The following is a 15,685-nucleotide window of genomic DNA, read 5'->3' on the forward strand; positions in this document are numbered from 1 at the left end:
TGTAACAGCAGGTATCGATCCTTTGGTACCTGAATTTGTCCTTGGTTAATCCAGTCTTCTATTTCTTTAGCTAGTTGACTGCCGAAGAGGGTCGGGCTATTCTTGAATCCTTGAGGCAACCTTGTCCAGGTTAGTTGCATCTTTCGTCCGTTCCGTGGATTTTCCCATTCAAAAGCAAAAAGTTTTCTACTATCCTTGTCAATGGGTATGCAGAAGAAGGCATCTTTTAAATCAATTACAGTAAACCACTTATATTTTTCTTTTACAGATGTTAACAATGTATAAGGATTAGCCACCACTGGGTGAATATCTTTTGTTATTTCGTTTATTGCCCTAAGGTCCTGCATTAGCCTGTATTCCCCATTAGGTTTCTTTACCGGGAAAATTGGGGTATTATATTCAGATTTGCATTCCTCCAGAATGTGGTAGCTAAGAAATTTATCTATAATCTTTACTATCCCTAGCCTAGCTTCTAGCTTCAACGGGTACTGTTTAATCCGTACCGGTCGGGCCCCTTCCTTAAGTTCAATTTTTACTGTCTGGGCTAGTTTTGATTTTCCAGGCTATTTCCAACAGCCTATCCAAATTTCTCAAATCTGCACCTTCTAACTTTTGCAATTTCTTCCTAATATCCTCTTGGGCTTGTCCCAAGAAAATGAGTGCTAATTGAGCTTTAGCTTGCTCAGTCTCTACGTCTAAATCTGTATATTTCTTAGCAGTTTCTTTCAATCTCTCTAAAAAGGCGGAAGGTAATTCCGCTTTTTCTTGCCTGACATTATACAATTTTGATCAATTTATGGTCCGGGGCATGGCATTCTGTACCCCGATTTGTACCCAATCTTGATATCTCTTCAGCCTCCTTATTCCATCCCCTGTGTTATAATCCCATTGGGGATCCTCGGTGGGGAAGTTTTGATCCAGGTTTCCAAGCACTAATCCATTACGTATATCTTCTCGGGCTCTCTCTCTGGCTGCCCGTAATACCATGTCCTTTTCTGTTGAATCCATCAAAGTATCCAGGATCACCTGGAGATCATCCCAATCGGGATTTTGGGTTTTAATTATCATTTTCATTATCCTAGCTACTTTATCTGGGTTTTCCCTGTAGGTGCCGGCTGCTTGCTTCCATATCATTAAATCCCCAGCTGAAAAAGGCACCTTGACATATACCGGTCCTTCTGTCCCCACTCCTTGCCTGAGGGGAGCGATTATTTTCCCTCCCTCTTCATTTATAGTTTCTCCTGCCCTTCGCTGTTGCCGGGTCCTATGTGACACGGGGAGACTAAAATCAGGGATTCTCCATCACTACTGCTATCTTCCTTTTCTCTTTTCCCTCCCTGTCCTGGCTCTTCCGGCGGAGCCGACGGCGCAACTTCCAGATCAATATTTCCATTATTATATTATTATATTATATTATTATATTATTATATACATTATTATATTATTATATACATTATTATATTATTGTATTATATTATTTCCCATAATACTTATTATTCTCTATTGCCTGATGCTGTATACAGCGTCCCTCCTTAGTACATGCACAACAACGTTCCTCAGTTTAAACTTCAAGCACCATTATTCCACAAGCATGCTGCCATTCAGGCTTTCGGCGCAAATAAAAGAATAATTCCACATACGGCAGTTCATCATATTTTCCTTCCCACTTACAAAATAGCATTAATTGTAAGATTGTATTATATTGCAATGTTCCATTCTCAGGCTAAGTTTCTTGGTCCTCTAGTTTATACTGTGGCCACCAAATATTACAATAATCAATCAGCTTTCCTTTCCGCATTTCTTGACCAAAACCTCCCTCTTTCCAGTGTGCTAGCAAACACCCCAGCGGGGATGTCCGCGGGATAGGTACATCTTTTCCCAGAATTTCTTTAATCTTTTTCATTTTGAGCTTATGATACGGACCCAAAAGCTGCCGGAGCAGCAACACACTCTCCCGAAAGCTGCCGGAGCAGCAACACACTCTCCCGAAAGCTGCCGGAGCAGCCACACACTCTCCCAAAAGCTGCCGGAGCAGCAACACACTCTCCCAAAAGCTGCCGGAGCAGCAACACACTCTCCCGAAAGCTGCCGGAGCAGCAACACACTCTCCCGAAAGCTGCCGGAGCAGCAACACACTCTCCCGAAAGCTGCTGGAGCAGCAACACACTCTCCCAAAAGCTGCCGGAGCAGCAACACGCTCTCTCGAAAGCTGCCGGAGCAGCAACACACTCTCCCAAAAGCTGCCGGAGCAGCAACACACTCTCTCGAAAGCTGCCGGAGCAGCAACACGCTCTCCCAAAAGCTGCCGGAGCAGCAACACACTCTCTCGAAAGCTGCCGGAGCAGCAACACACTCTCTCGAAAGCTGCCGGAGCAGCAACACGCTCTCCCAAAAGCTGCCGGAGCAGCAACACACTCTCTCGAAAGCTGCCGGAGCAGCAACACACTCTCCCGAAAGCTGCCAGAGCAGCAACACACTCTCTCGAAAGCTGCTGCAACACACTCTCCCGAAAGCTGCCGGAGCAACAACACACTCTCCCGAAAGCTGCTGGAGCAACAACACACTCTCCTGAAAGCTGCAGCAACACACTCTCCCGAAAGCTGCAGCAACACACTCTCCCGAAAGCTGCCGGAGCAGCAACACACTCTCCCGAAAGCTGCAGCAACACACTCTCCCGAAAGCTGCAGCAACACACTCTCCCGAAAGCTGCTGGAGCAACAACACACTCTCCCGAAAGCTGCAGCAACAACACACTCTCCCGAAAGCTGCTGGAGCAACAACACACTCTCCTGAAAGCTGCAGCAACACACTCTCCCGAAAGCTGCAGCAACACACTCTCCCGAAAGCTGCCGGAGCAGCAACACACTCTCCCGAAAGCTGCAGCAACACACTCTCCCGAAAGCTGCAGCAACACACTCTCCCAAAAGCTGCTGGAGCAACAACACACTCTCCCGAAAGCTGCAGCAACACACTCTCCCGAAAGCTGCCGGAGCAGCAACACACTCTCCCGAAAGCTGCCGGAGCAGCAACAGCACACTTTCCAGAAGCTGCCGGAGCAGCAGTGTGCTTTCCCAAAAGCTGCCGGAGCAGCAGCGTGCTTTTCGCAAAAAAAGCTGCCGGAGCAGCAGCAGCACGCTTTCTACATACCAATAATACCTGGTGCTGACCCTTCAGCACAAACCAATACAGTTACCAATGCCGAACCTGCAGAGCTTTCGCTCTGTCTAACGGACGGCGCCTAGGCTTACCCCGGGAGCTCCCTGCCCAACCGAGCGTGGCTTTCGCCGCGTCTGACCGGCAGGCTTTCCCAACCAAATCGGTACCGAATACCCAAAGTTGAAAGCACCTTTGCTTACCACTCCAGTGGTACGTCGTGAGCAGCGGAGGTCGGTCGTGGTCGACTGCTCCCCGAGAATCCCTCGGTGCCGGCTGGAGCGAAACCGAGACACGATCCGCCTCAGCAGTGCCCACGCTGTCCCATCTGGGTCGCCAAAATGTTAGCGTAGCAACCACATAACCACCAAGTGATTATATGAAGGTGCTTTATTCAGCGCTGGAAGCCGGGGCAGGTGCCCAAATCTGGCTTCAAGTCCCGTTACTTCCCAGCCATTATTTATACATACAATATTGCGTCAGGTATACATATTCATTACAGGTTGCAACATCAGCCTCGCTTTTCATTCTAATTAGCTCCCCTCCCCTTTGCACATGCGTGGCGCACTCTGGTGGTCGTCCAGGTGGTCGTCCAGATGAAGTAAGGAGTCTTCCTCTCCGCTGAACTCTTTCACCTTTCTCACTCGACGCATGCTCCCTTCGCTCCTTGATTCTGCTTCAACTCATTTCATCATCTCCAGGCCCTTATCCAAGGTCAGGTTGCACCTATTCCCTCCCAGGGTTCCCCTTCAACGATTCCTTTAAATGTTCAGTGTACTCCCTAGGTTTCCAGTATACATAGATTACTTGATAATGTAAGTACATTTAATAATATTTAATTATACCGTATGATCCATCACCTGAGAAACATTAATAGAACATCCATTCGATTCTCCCCAACACTAACAAGCTGACAGTACTTATCTGTTTTCTTTGAATGCCTGTATGATTCATTTATATAAGTAGTGCAGAAAACCCATTTTATGCAAGTGGGAAACAAATTAAGGTATAAAATTTGGAGAATAAATGCATTATTTTTGAATTTTCTGTCTTAAGATCCAGTGACTGATAAATTCAGGAAAGGATTTAGGTTGGCCTTCTAAAATGGCAGTATGCTGAGAAACCTTGTGCATGATGCATCCTGAGATAGTTCTGGGTTCAGTCATACATCCATATGCAGACCCTCTGTGTAATGGCAAGCCATTATTTTGCTATTATTGTGAAGTTTCCAGCTTTTGATGTTTACTACAGAAGTAGCAGTTTAGAATGACTTGCTTTGTAGTATTACGCATCCTTGTTAATTATTTTGTCTACATGCTGTTTTGGTAAAGTTTTCCCTGGTTGAACTACTCTGTGAAAGACTGTAAATAAGAAGGTGGCACAATGGATAAATTTTTGAATTTTAAATTACCATGAAATGGAGCACAAAACAGTACATCTGGGAACATACTAGAGTCTGGTTTGAAATAGTTCATATATTCAGTCCATAATATTAATATTTTGGAGATTTTGTAGCGGGAACATGGCTTTTAGAAATAGGCTATCAATGGTTTCAGCTTATTTCCTCTTTGAAAATAATTCTTTTGGTAGGTAGACAAAAGAATAGACAGCACTTCACTAGTTATTGTTTGTATAGTATCGAATAATGGTTTGTCACATGACATGTATCCTTGAAATTTGTTTAATAATCTTATTTTAAGATTTCTTGTTTATTTTTCCTTAGAGAAATGTTTCAGCCATTATCAAATAGCTTTGATTTATCCTGTCTGGATGATTTCATTTCTCTGGTCTGTCGTCCCATTACTTTTGATACATAATAAGGTCAAAGCATCCAGTGGTATGCATTTGATTTGAATCAGGCAAGGGTACAGGATCAAATTATGATCAAATCAGCCAGACTTATTCTGTGGTTTAATACTGCCAGGAAGGAGGTTACATATGCAGTAAAGCTAAACATAGTGCTTATGTAGGATTGCAGAATCTGCTATGAGAAATCTGCTAAAGCCTGTGGAAGTATTTCTTCTGGCCATTTGATCAAACTCTAAGAACCTAAATGAACCTCTAGCGAAGTGAATGTTAAAACTATCGTTGACTTTAGTGGGAAAGAAGGTAAATTCTAAGGAAATAAGAAATATGCCTTTCCTGCGCTCGCGTGTGCTATAATGAGACATGCTTCTTGTCTGAAGTCTTTCTATGATACGAATAGATCCCATGTCTTTATATATTCATAATCAGCTATTTGGGATTGTAACTGCAGTAATATACAGTAATTTACAGTACTCAGAATTCATAATGAAAACATGTTATACTCAGTTATTGGGTTCATATTATCTAGTGTTTTTCTATGTAGGTAATTACATTTTAATCATTAAATGAAGTGCAACACTTCATGCTGGCTAGAATGACTGCCATACATTTTTAATGGTTTCTCTAAGTGTCATTAAGTGATAATTTGAAAAAAATAAATAAATCAACACCCATTAATAGACACAATTCATTATTAATAAAGTCTGTTCTTAATTCGCTTTTAAAAACAACAAAAGGGTGCTATGAAATGCTGTAGTGATAGATTATAACTGCTTCTTATATAAAACATACAAATATATTTTAATAATTTTGTTGAATCTGTTCATTCTAAATGCATTTCTTAATAAAAGTAAAAGACTACATCTGCATGATAGAACTAGAGAGTTGATACAAGTATCATAGACTCATTTAGATTGAAAAAGACCCTTAGATCATCAAGTCCAACCATCACCCAACACTACCAAGTCCACCACTAAGCCATGTCTCTAAGCACCACATCCATATATCTCTTAAAGGGATGGCAACTCTACCATTTTCCTGGGCAGCCTGTTCCAATGCATAACCATTTTTTTCCATACAGAAATTGTTAGATATGTAATCTGAACCTCCTCCGGTGCAACTTGAAGCCATTTCCTCGTATCCTATCACTTGTCATATGAGAGGAGCGACCAACACCCACCTCACTACAACCTCCTTTCAAGTAGTTGCAGAGATCACAACTCCTCTGATCCTCCTTTTCTCCAGATTAAACAATCCCAGTTCCTTCAGCCATTTCTCATAAGTCTTATTTTTAGTGCCTTCACCAGCTTCATCGCTCTTCTCTGAACCTGTTCCAACAACTTAAGATCCTGGGATGGTTAATTAACAGTAACTCGTTACAGCTTTTCTGTTCTTCATCTGATGATGGACAGAACATTTTGACTTTTATGTGTCTTCTAAAATGTCAAAGCAAGATAATTCTGTAAGCCGACTTCCTTTTTTTTTTTTTTTTTTTTTTTTGCATCTTTGTTAACTTACACTGAAACTGTACAGTGGCAGATCTGTGGTTCTTTTACCTTCTATTTTCCCATTTCATAGCCAGGTATGGCAAACAGCATTGCAGTTGCTGTGTTTCTCATCACTTTCCAAATGGCAATGCCCTTTTGAGGGCAAAGATGACTGAGCTTGAATCTAAGTGATCATGAAGAGGGGTTTTAGTTTCTTGTGAGGAATGCATTATTCCAAAGTCTGGAGAAATGCAGAGATGGATTATGACTGCCTTCCCTCTGTAGTGGGTTTGCGTGTCAAGGTTTTGGTGGCAGGGGTCCATAGGTGTGGTTTCTGTGAGAAGAATCTAGAAGCTGCCCCATGTTCGGTAAGGGCCCCACTGCTCACGAGAGCCAAGCCAATAAGCGATGTTGTTTTGCGCCTCTGTGAGAGCATATTTAAGACAGGGAAAAAAAAAAAAACAACACTGCACCACACAGCAGCTGGGAGAGTGAGAGGAGTGAGGAACAGCCTTGCAGGTGCCAAGGTCAGTGAAGAAGGCGGGGGAAAGGTGCTCCAGGCGCCAGAGCAGAAGTCCCCTGTGGCCTGTGGCGAGGCCCCTGGTGAAGCAGGCTGTCCCCCTGCAGCCCATGGAGTACCACAGTGGAGCAGGGTTCCACGCTGCAGCCCGTGGAGGAGACCACAGTGGAACAGGTGGACCTGCAGACAGAGGCTGCAGCCTGTGGAAGATCCCTGCCGGAGCAGATTCTGGGCCAGACCTGTAGCCCGTGGAGAGGAGACCACGCAGGAGCAGGTGACCTGGCAGGAGCTGCTGCCTGTGGGGGATCCAGGTTGGAGCAGTTTGCTCCTGAGGGATGGACTCTGTGGTACGGACCCATATCTGGAGCAGTTCTTGAAGAGCTGCTGCCTGTGGGAAGCCCACATAGGATCAGTTCAGCAAGGACTGCATCCCATGGGAGGGACCCTACAGCACAGGGGACGAGAGTGATCGAGAAGGAGTGGCGAAGAAGCACTGTAGACTGTCCATAATCCCCATTCCCCCGTTCCCTGGCGCTGCTCGGGGGGAGGAGGTGGAAGAGGGTGGATGGGGGAGGGAAGGTGCTTTTGGTTTCTTTCCTTTGTTTCTCACTTCTCTAGCTTGTTAGTAATAAGCAATAAATCTTACTATCTCCCTATGCTGAGTCTGTTTTGCCCGTTATGATAATTACTGCGCAATCTCCCTGTCCTTATCTCAACCCTTGAGCCCTTTTCATCGCATTTTCTCCCCGTTCCTCTTTGAGGAGTGGGGAGTGAGAGAGCGGTTGTGGTGGAGCTCAGCTGCCCACCCGAGTAAAACCACCACACCCTCGCACAATTTCTGTATTTTGTTCAGTTTGGCCAAACAAGAATAATGTCACAGTTATTATTTGAATTCACACCATTGATGTCTTTTCAAACTATCTAGAAACAGTTGTGTTACGATACTTCCATTGGAAAGTTATTATATGCTTTTTTTTCCACTTTCAATCAGTTTGAAACCAGCAGTTTTCAGATTCATTCTTCTATACACTAAGTGTGTTTTTATGGGTACCAGCTGCCCCTGAAAGAGTTCTTCAATAGTTCTTAACTGGCAGCATCTACTGGAAAATGTGATGAGTATCTAGTTGAGTAACCAGACAGAGACTAATGAGTATCTCATTAGGTACTATTCAAACACTGAGACCATTTGTCTGTCACATTATTAATAGCAATGAAACTCACTTGAACAAAAAACAAATTTCTTCTTTTGTTAAGTATTGATACCAGAAGTGAATATTCTTATTTACCAAAATGTTGTTGAATCATTTCAGTGTTTCTAGCCTTAGCTTCCTAAAAGCCGTTTACATCAACATGCTCAACTGATTGAGTTTTACTGAAAACATAGTAACTAGTGTAAAAAGAAAGGGAATTGCTTCTGTACCTACAGCCAGAACATGCTTAGAGTATAGGTGAAGTTTGATTTCTCTTTAGAAATAAAATAGTGAAATGATCACGGAGGTTTGCCATGTCAGCAAGTAATTTGTTGAGGTTGCTAGTATTACTAACAAAAGAGTGAAGTTTTTGCTGTGAGGAGAAACAAAAATGTGGAAAATAATGTTTTAAAGAATGAGAGCTGCAGGAACAATAACAGAGCCGCAGGACGGTTGAAGTTGGAAGGTCATCTGGCCCAACCCTCTTGCTCAAGAAGGGACACCTAGAGCAGGTTGCCTAGAACCATGCCCATGCAGCTTTTGGATATCTCCAAGGAGGGTGACTTTACACCCTCTCTGGACAATCTGTGCCAGTGCTCTGTCACACTCACACTAAAGAATGTTTTCCTGATGTTTAGATGGAACCTCTCATGTTCCTGTTTGTGCTCATTACCATTTTTCCTGGCATTGGTTATCACTGAAAAAGAGTCTGGCTCTGTCTTCTTTGCATCCTCATTCAGGTATTTACATTTATTTATGAGATCCCCCTCCGTCCCCAAGGATGATCATGGGGAGGCCGACTCACTTGTAGCTTCCTGGATTTTTCTTCTCGCTCTTCTTGAAGTTAGGAGTGATGTTTGCTTTCCTCTAGTCTCTCCCAGTCACCACATTTGATCAAAAATTATCAAGATTGCCTTACAATGATGTCTGCCTGTTCCCTTAGCACTCATTGGTGCCTTAAGTTGTTTCTTTAAAAATATGAAATGATACACAAATCTTGACAGGTACACCGTTTGTTTGTAAAGTAATTTAACTTAGTTATCATGTGGTATTTCACTACTACTGTCGTTAACCATTCAGACAGAATATTTCATAGAAGGCAAGATTGTTAAGTTTGAATTGATTTGTAAGTTTTTAACATGATTTTAATGAGAAAGATTGATGATAATGTGTTGTCAAAGATAGATAGATGATGGGGAATATCCGCACACTTTAGTACTGAATTTCTGATTATCTGTTGCTACTGAGAACACTTTGATAAGCATTTGATAAATAGTGAATTCCATAATATTGAAGAATCTAGACTAGAAAATGAAACAGATCTACCAGAATACTGGATTAAGCATGAAAACCTGAGATTTAGGTTTTTGTTTTGTTTTGTTTTTGTAATTAGGTTTATGGAATGCAGTAGTTTTGTCCATGTTTATCTAGCATATCGTATACCTTCATGCTTACCCAAATGACTGTCAAATACAAAAGCTACCAAATAAGGAAATACATTATATAGTCAAGAACCTTTAGCTAAATTACAGGTTTTGCTTGCTTTGTTCTTTCGTAATCAGTGTTTTTGTTAGAGCTGCTAAAATGCTACCTTCTGTAGACGTTATGTTAAAACACTTCAGTTGCTTTTGAAGAATCACAATGTTAAAAGTGATTTGGTGTGAAGAACTACAGACTCTGCAAAGTAATCCGTGTTCCCAGATAGATATTTTAAGACAAGACTACAACAACAATATCAAAAACCATGACGTTATCTAACATTGTGATGTGAACATGGTATTAACTGACTTCAACTTAGAGCAAATGCTGTTGCAATGCTACAGAGCAGTGTTGTACACATTTTCCTAATTAGATCTGAAGTAGTAGAGCTGTGCAGGTATTATACAGCATCTGGTAGAGCTGGTTAAATTTGTGTTTTAGAGATGTACAGTGTATGTCCAAGTGAGAATATTTTTTATGACTGTATTTGAATTCATGACATTTCTGATATGAAATGCATACAAAATGCCAGAAGAGGGTGGAGCGATTGGTGAGCCAGTTAGAGGTTGTGAAGGTGAAGTTGTCTTGTATCCCGTAGAGGGGAGGGTTAATCTCCTGACTGCAATGCATGAACACACTGTTGTCAGATGAGAAACTTTCCCAGTTATCTGAAGTATGGATTTGACCTACCTGATAAATGTGTGTGCTCTGATGCACTATTATCATACTTTAATGGAGGCCTGTTATGGATTTACAATGCAATGTCAGAGTGGTCAGGGGCCATGTGGTAATACTACAATGAATTCTGAAAACTGAATAAGCAAAACGCAATCCTACAATGTAAAAAAAAAAAAAAAAAAAAAAGGCATGTATGTTTTGGTAGGTAAAAAAAAAAGTAAAAAAATAAAGTTTGGGATAAGTATGGAATTAAAGGCTTTTTCCACATTCTTCATTTTTTTTCAACCAAAATATTTTTCTGACATAAAATATTATGATAAATTTTGACTTTAATTTCTTACCCCCCCCCCCCCCCCCCCCCCCCCCCCCCCCCAGTTTAGGCCAGTTTTTAAGCAAATTAATGCTATTTTTTTAAAAATTAAATGTTTCAGCATAACCTAAAGAAAAATAAATGCTAAAAACTGCCAACACTTCAGATTCAAACTTTACATGCCACTTTCTTGCCAAAATTAGTGGTTAAATTAAACCTCAGTTTACAAATTCTTCAGAGATTCACCAAATGGGGTACCTAATCATCCTAATCATCTTCATTCTAGTTTCTGCCATGTGAATTGGGGGAATCTTCATACACAAGTTGATTTTGATCAGCTCATGTATCAAGTGATGACATGTAATGTGAAGGAAAGCACTACAGTATTTCCATAACATTTGTTTAAGTAGCTTATATGAACATCGTAAAACGTACCAATTACTTTTTTAGTAATGTCACCAAAAAAAAAAAAGTAGTACAGACCTTATTATAGAAGCTGCAAGAATTGGGGAAGAGATCAAATAGTGAATTAAGTAGTGTACATACCATCATACATTGATTGAAGATGCTGCAGAAGAAGAAGAGTCCATAGGTTGACATTAGTAATCTTACTGAAAGTCAGTCAGATGGGACCCATATTAAACAGATGTTTTCCTATCCGTGAAGCTGATTTGATCTTTCCATGACAACTCGAGCTTCTTTTTTTTTTTTTTTTTTTTTTCCATTGAGGAGGTAAAGGGCTACTGATTTGGCCTTTTATTTTCTCCCTTAAGGAAAATTCAAGACTAAACTTTTTGACAGAAGTGAATACTTACAAAATAACATAATAGACACAGAAATGTTAACCTCTGTATTGGATGTCTGTAGCAAGGTATTGGTAGCAGGAGAGCAGGTGGTGGCCTCCCTGAGAAGAAGTCGGGACTGTCTATGGTAGACATAGCTGGTTTCAATGGCCCCACCACAGGGCAAAGTTGAGCCCATCAGCCAAATTGTTGGTGCCTCTAAAAGCATTAAAGAGATGGCAAAATACTGCCTGTCAGAAGGAAGGGAATGGAAAATGAGAGAGGAGTTGCTCCAATTATTGTAGCAGAGATTTAACTGCAGCCTGTGGAAGAGACCATGTTGGAGCAGGTATTTCTCTGCAGCTTGTGGAGGGCCCCATGCCAGAGCAGGTGGATATTTCCTCCAGGACCTGTTGCCAGTGAAATGCGTTAGCAGATTTATCCTGAAGGACTGCAGCCCATGGAGAGGACACATGGTGGAAGAGGGGAAAAGACTGAGGAGGAGGGAGCAGCACACAGGAGCTGGTGTGGACTGCCTACAGCCTCCATTCCCCATCCCCCTGTACTGCTCAGGGCAGGACAGGGAGAGGTAGAGGAGGCAAGAATGAAGCAGTGAAGGGAATAAAGTTGATCCAGTGGAAAAAAATGGGGAGAAGGCTTTGTTTTAATTTTTGTTTTTTTGTTTCTCACCTTCCAAAACTATTTTAATAGCAATAAATGAAAATGATTTTCTCCAAGCTGAATATGTTTGGCTTGTGATAGTAATTGGTAAGTGATCTCCCTGTCTTTATTTAATCCACAAGCTTTTCTATCTTACTTACCCCCGCTGTCCCCTTGATGAGGGGGAGTGAGAGAACAGCTGGGTGGGTGGGTGTCTGGCAGCTGGCCAAGGTCAACCCAACAACATCTAAAAGGTTTTTTTTTTTTTTTTTTTTTTAAGTCTGCATAAATTGTGGCTCTGTTTACAATATGAGACTATAATTTTGCTTTTGAATGAGCTTGCTCCTTCAGGCCCTTCTTTGGGGAAGTTTTAAAAAATGTGCCTGGCATGCTGTTACAGTTCTATTCATTTTCACATCTGTGTGAGTGATCTGGTTTTGCAGAAGTAGTTTATATTGCATAATATTTATACATAAATATACTGCATGTTGATTCATTTATATTCTTTAGCTTTTTGTGTTTGAGTCATTAAATACATGGTAGATGTAGTTTTGTCCCAAGTTGCTGCATTTAATATTTATCATCTATTCAGTGTAGCTATTCATGCTGTTTTAGTATGCATTTGCAGTAAGCATCCATACCAAATAAATTTGCTCTTGAGCGTTTCATGCTTTTATTAAATATTCATTAAATGGGAGGCATGGTAGTCATGCGGTCCACTGCTTAGTGTATTGAAACCCTAGAAAATGCATTGTTTGTAAATTTTTTAAAACAAAACGAGCCGTGATTTTCCTCCTCTACTGAAACATGTTAGGGTCCGTGGCTCTTAGTCTAGTGTTGGGTTCTGCACACAAGGCTGAGAGTTTTTAAGATCTAGAGAATGGGTACAACAAATTCTGTATGTCCTTCGAGTATATTTGCAGTAAGTCTCTTGACCTGCTGTTTCTGATGGACTTGGATGATAGATAGGTATTTTCTTGCTTCTCTATTGTTGGCTATGTTAAAGGTAAAAATAAAGATTTTTGGACAGATTAAACAGACTAATTTTTGGCATCAGTCATGCAAGTAAAATCTAGCTCACATTTCAATCAAGTTCAACGGGGGTAAAATTTGTCCTAAGTGTAAGAAATTTATGCTCGATAAAAAGAAGTCTGGAAAAATGCCAAAGTTATTTTTAAAACCAGACTAATTTAACTGTTTTTTCTCTATGATAAGCCTTAGTCAGAACTTTTGTAAGAATGTAATTTTTGTCCAGAATGGAACCTGTGGGGAAAAAAAGGCTTTCTCAGGATTACCGTTCTCCAGAAGCCTGGAAGGGTGAGATAGCAGTTATGTTGTAACCCTTCTTACCATGCAACTGTTTATATTCCTAAGCCTATATTTATCTGAGTTCCTCACTAGAAAGGTGATAGTGTTTGTCCATGGAGGTACCAGCTGTCTGAATATTACAGAACTAGAGAAGCCTGGGTAGGATGTAGCAACGTTTTCATGCTACATAGCACCTACTGTATATTTATTGTACATAAGAAATGGCCAATATAAGCAGCAGTCTGTATATTGTGTATGATCATGTGCTTGTTGAAAGAGAGGGAACATCACTTAATCTGGAACTCAAGACTAGGGATTTTTGTTTGGTGTTTGTATCTTTTGAGAAAACCTCTAGCAAAATAGAGGGGAAAACCCTCCTTAAGGGTGCTCTGAGAGGTATTTGTTTATTTTTTAAAGTGTTTAATTACAAAATAGGCTTAGCTTGTTAAACCCAGGTGTGAATTTCCTTTTGCAAATCCTGGTAGTTTTATGTAGGCTAAGATACTTCTGAAGCCTGATTTGGTCATTGTGTGGAGCATATTAGATAAGTAGAGGCTACTAGACCATTTTTTAAATTTATATATATATTAATATATTTGTAAGAATATTATTATATTCATTACCATTTTATGCTTAAATATATACACATATATAAAGTGGTCTAATAGGATTTGCCTTCTGCTTCATTAAACAAACAAACAAAAAAAACTCCAAATAACTGCATCAAAGCAGTGAGATAGCACCTCAAAATAATTGTAGACCATTAATTTTTAATGTTTTTATAAAAAAAAAAAAAGTTCAATAAAAATGTAATCACTGAAGTCCTATTTATCTGATTTTACAGTGCTGTACTATTGAAAGTAAAATAGGCATTGCAAATACCTAGCTTTTTTTTTTTTTGTCCAGTCTGCTGTAGCGGGACCTAAGCAGATGAGACAGAACAACAGCAGACAGATAAGCCTGGAGAATTTTCCTAAAACTATGTTCTCACATCTGCTTTTTGTCTGCTCTGTCATTAACTGTTCTATTCTGTTCTCTTCTAAATTCATGCTGTTATTATTTCCTTTACCTGTGTATTTATGTTTGGGTCTTGTGCTGATGGTATGACAGACAGGTGTTTGCAGCTGTATTCTGGAGATTGAGTTTATAGCTCTTACATATTATGAAAACTGACATCCTCAGATTTTCATACCCATACCATTACACTACTCCAACATTTACAGATTTCCATTGAATTCTTACTAGCATTTATTATTAACTAAACATAAACAAATCCTGACTTTGCATATCTCCAAACCCTGTACACATTGTATAAGGTTGGTGTATATGTTTATCCGTAGGACTTCAGAGAAAACATAATCTCCATATATGTTATACTTTTCTGATGAGGCTGAAAACTTAGCTTGTCCTTTTTGTGTTTCTTAATCACCTTTAGGATAAACTAAGAAATAACCTGTATGACACATACATGCTAGTAAAGGTATATCTCAGAAAAACTATTTGTTTACTATTTCATCTTAACTTGTTGTTTAGCATGGTAGTAGGTGTAGGTTTGGACAAGTTATATTCTTAAATAAATGTTTTGTAGTTATTCAAGACCTTAGGCCAAAGCACTTTGAGATATCTAGGTTGATTCCTTTTGAGATGCTGTGATTTTAGTGCGGATGAGGAAGGAAAAGATCCAGGTTTTGACTGAAATAATGTTTTAGTTTGCATATTCTCCTAAATGCTGGATGCATTCCAGATCACATTGCTGATGCAGTATATTTTCTAAGTTTAATTGTACCCATAAAGGTTCTGTAAGAAAATACTATGTTCATAGAAAATCTTAGTTATCTTTTTTACTTCATGGATTTTGTGTGTTTTAAATTAATTACTTTTTGATATAGCGCTTACAGTAATACTGTTGAATTAGCTATATAAAAATAATCCATGAAAACAGCTTTGTAGTAAGTGCCAATGATTTATTTATTTATTTATTTATTTTTCCCCAGGAAAAGAAGAGTATATTGCAACATTCAAGGGATCAGAATACTTCTGCTATGATTTATCTCAGAATCCCATACAAAGTAGCAGTGATGAAATAACTCTCTCATTTAAAACACTTCAGAGGAATGGACTGATGCTTCACACAGGAAAATCAGCTGATTACGTCAATCTTGCACTGAAAAATGGAGCTGTCTCCTTGGTCATTAATTTGGGCTCAGGGGCCTTTGAAGCACTGGTGGAACCTGTGAATGGGAAATTTAATGACAATGCCTGGCATGATGTGAAAGTAACCAGGAATCTGCGTCAGGTAACAGTACAATGGA

At 40.2% G+C, this 15,685-nt stretch overlaps 1 protein-coding gene across 28 annotated transcripts in view; it reads left to right on the forward strand.

Moving 5' to 3' along the window:
• Positions 1–15,685, forward strand: part of NRXN1 (neurexin 1) — a 736,316-nt gene that overhangs the window by 244,824 nt on the left and 475,807 nt on the right. For all 28 annotated transcript variants that reach the window (XM_066993543.1, XM_048078446.2, XM_048078445.2 and 25 more), the window contains one exon: positions 15,368–15,669. In XM_066993543.1, the coding sequence (XP_066849644.1) occupies positions 15,368–15,669 (302 nt within the window). The remainder of the gene's footprint in view (positions 1–15,367; positions 15,670–15,685) is intronic.

Source organism: Anser cygnoides, chromosome 3 (genome assembly GCF_040182565.1).
Source record: "Anser cygnoides isolate HZ-2024a breed goose chromosome 3, Taihu_goose_T2T_genome, whole genome shotgun sequence".
NCBI lineage: Eukaryota > Metazoa > Chordata > Aves > Anseriformes > Anatidae > Anser > Anser cygnoides.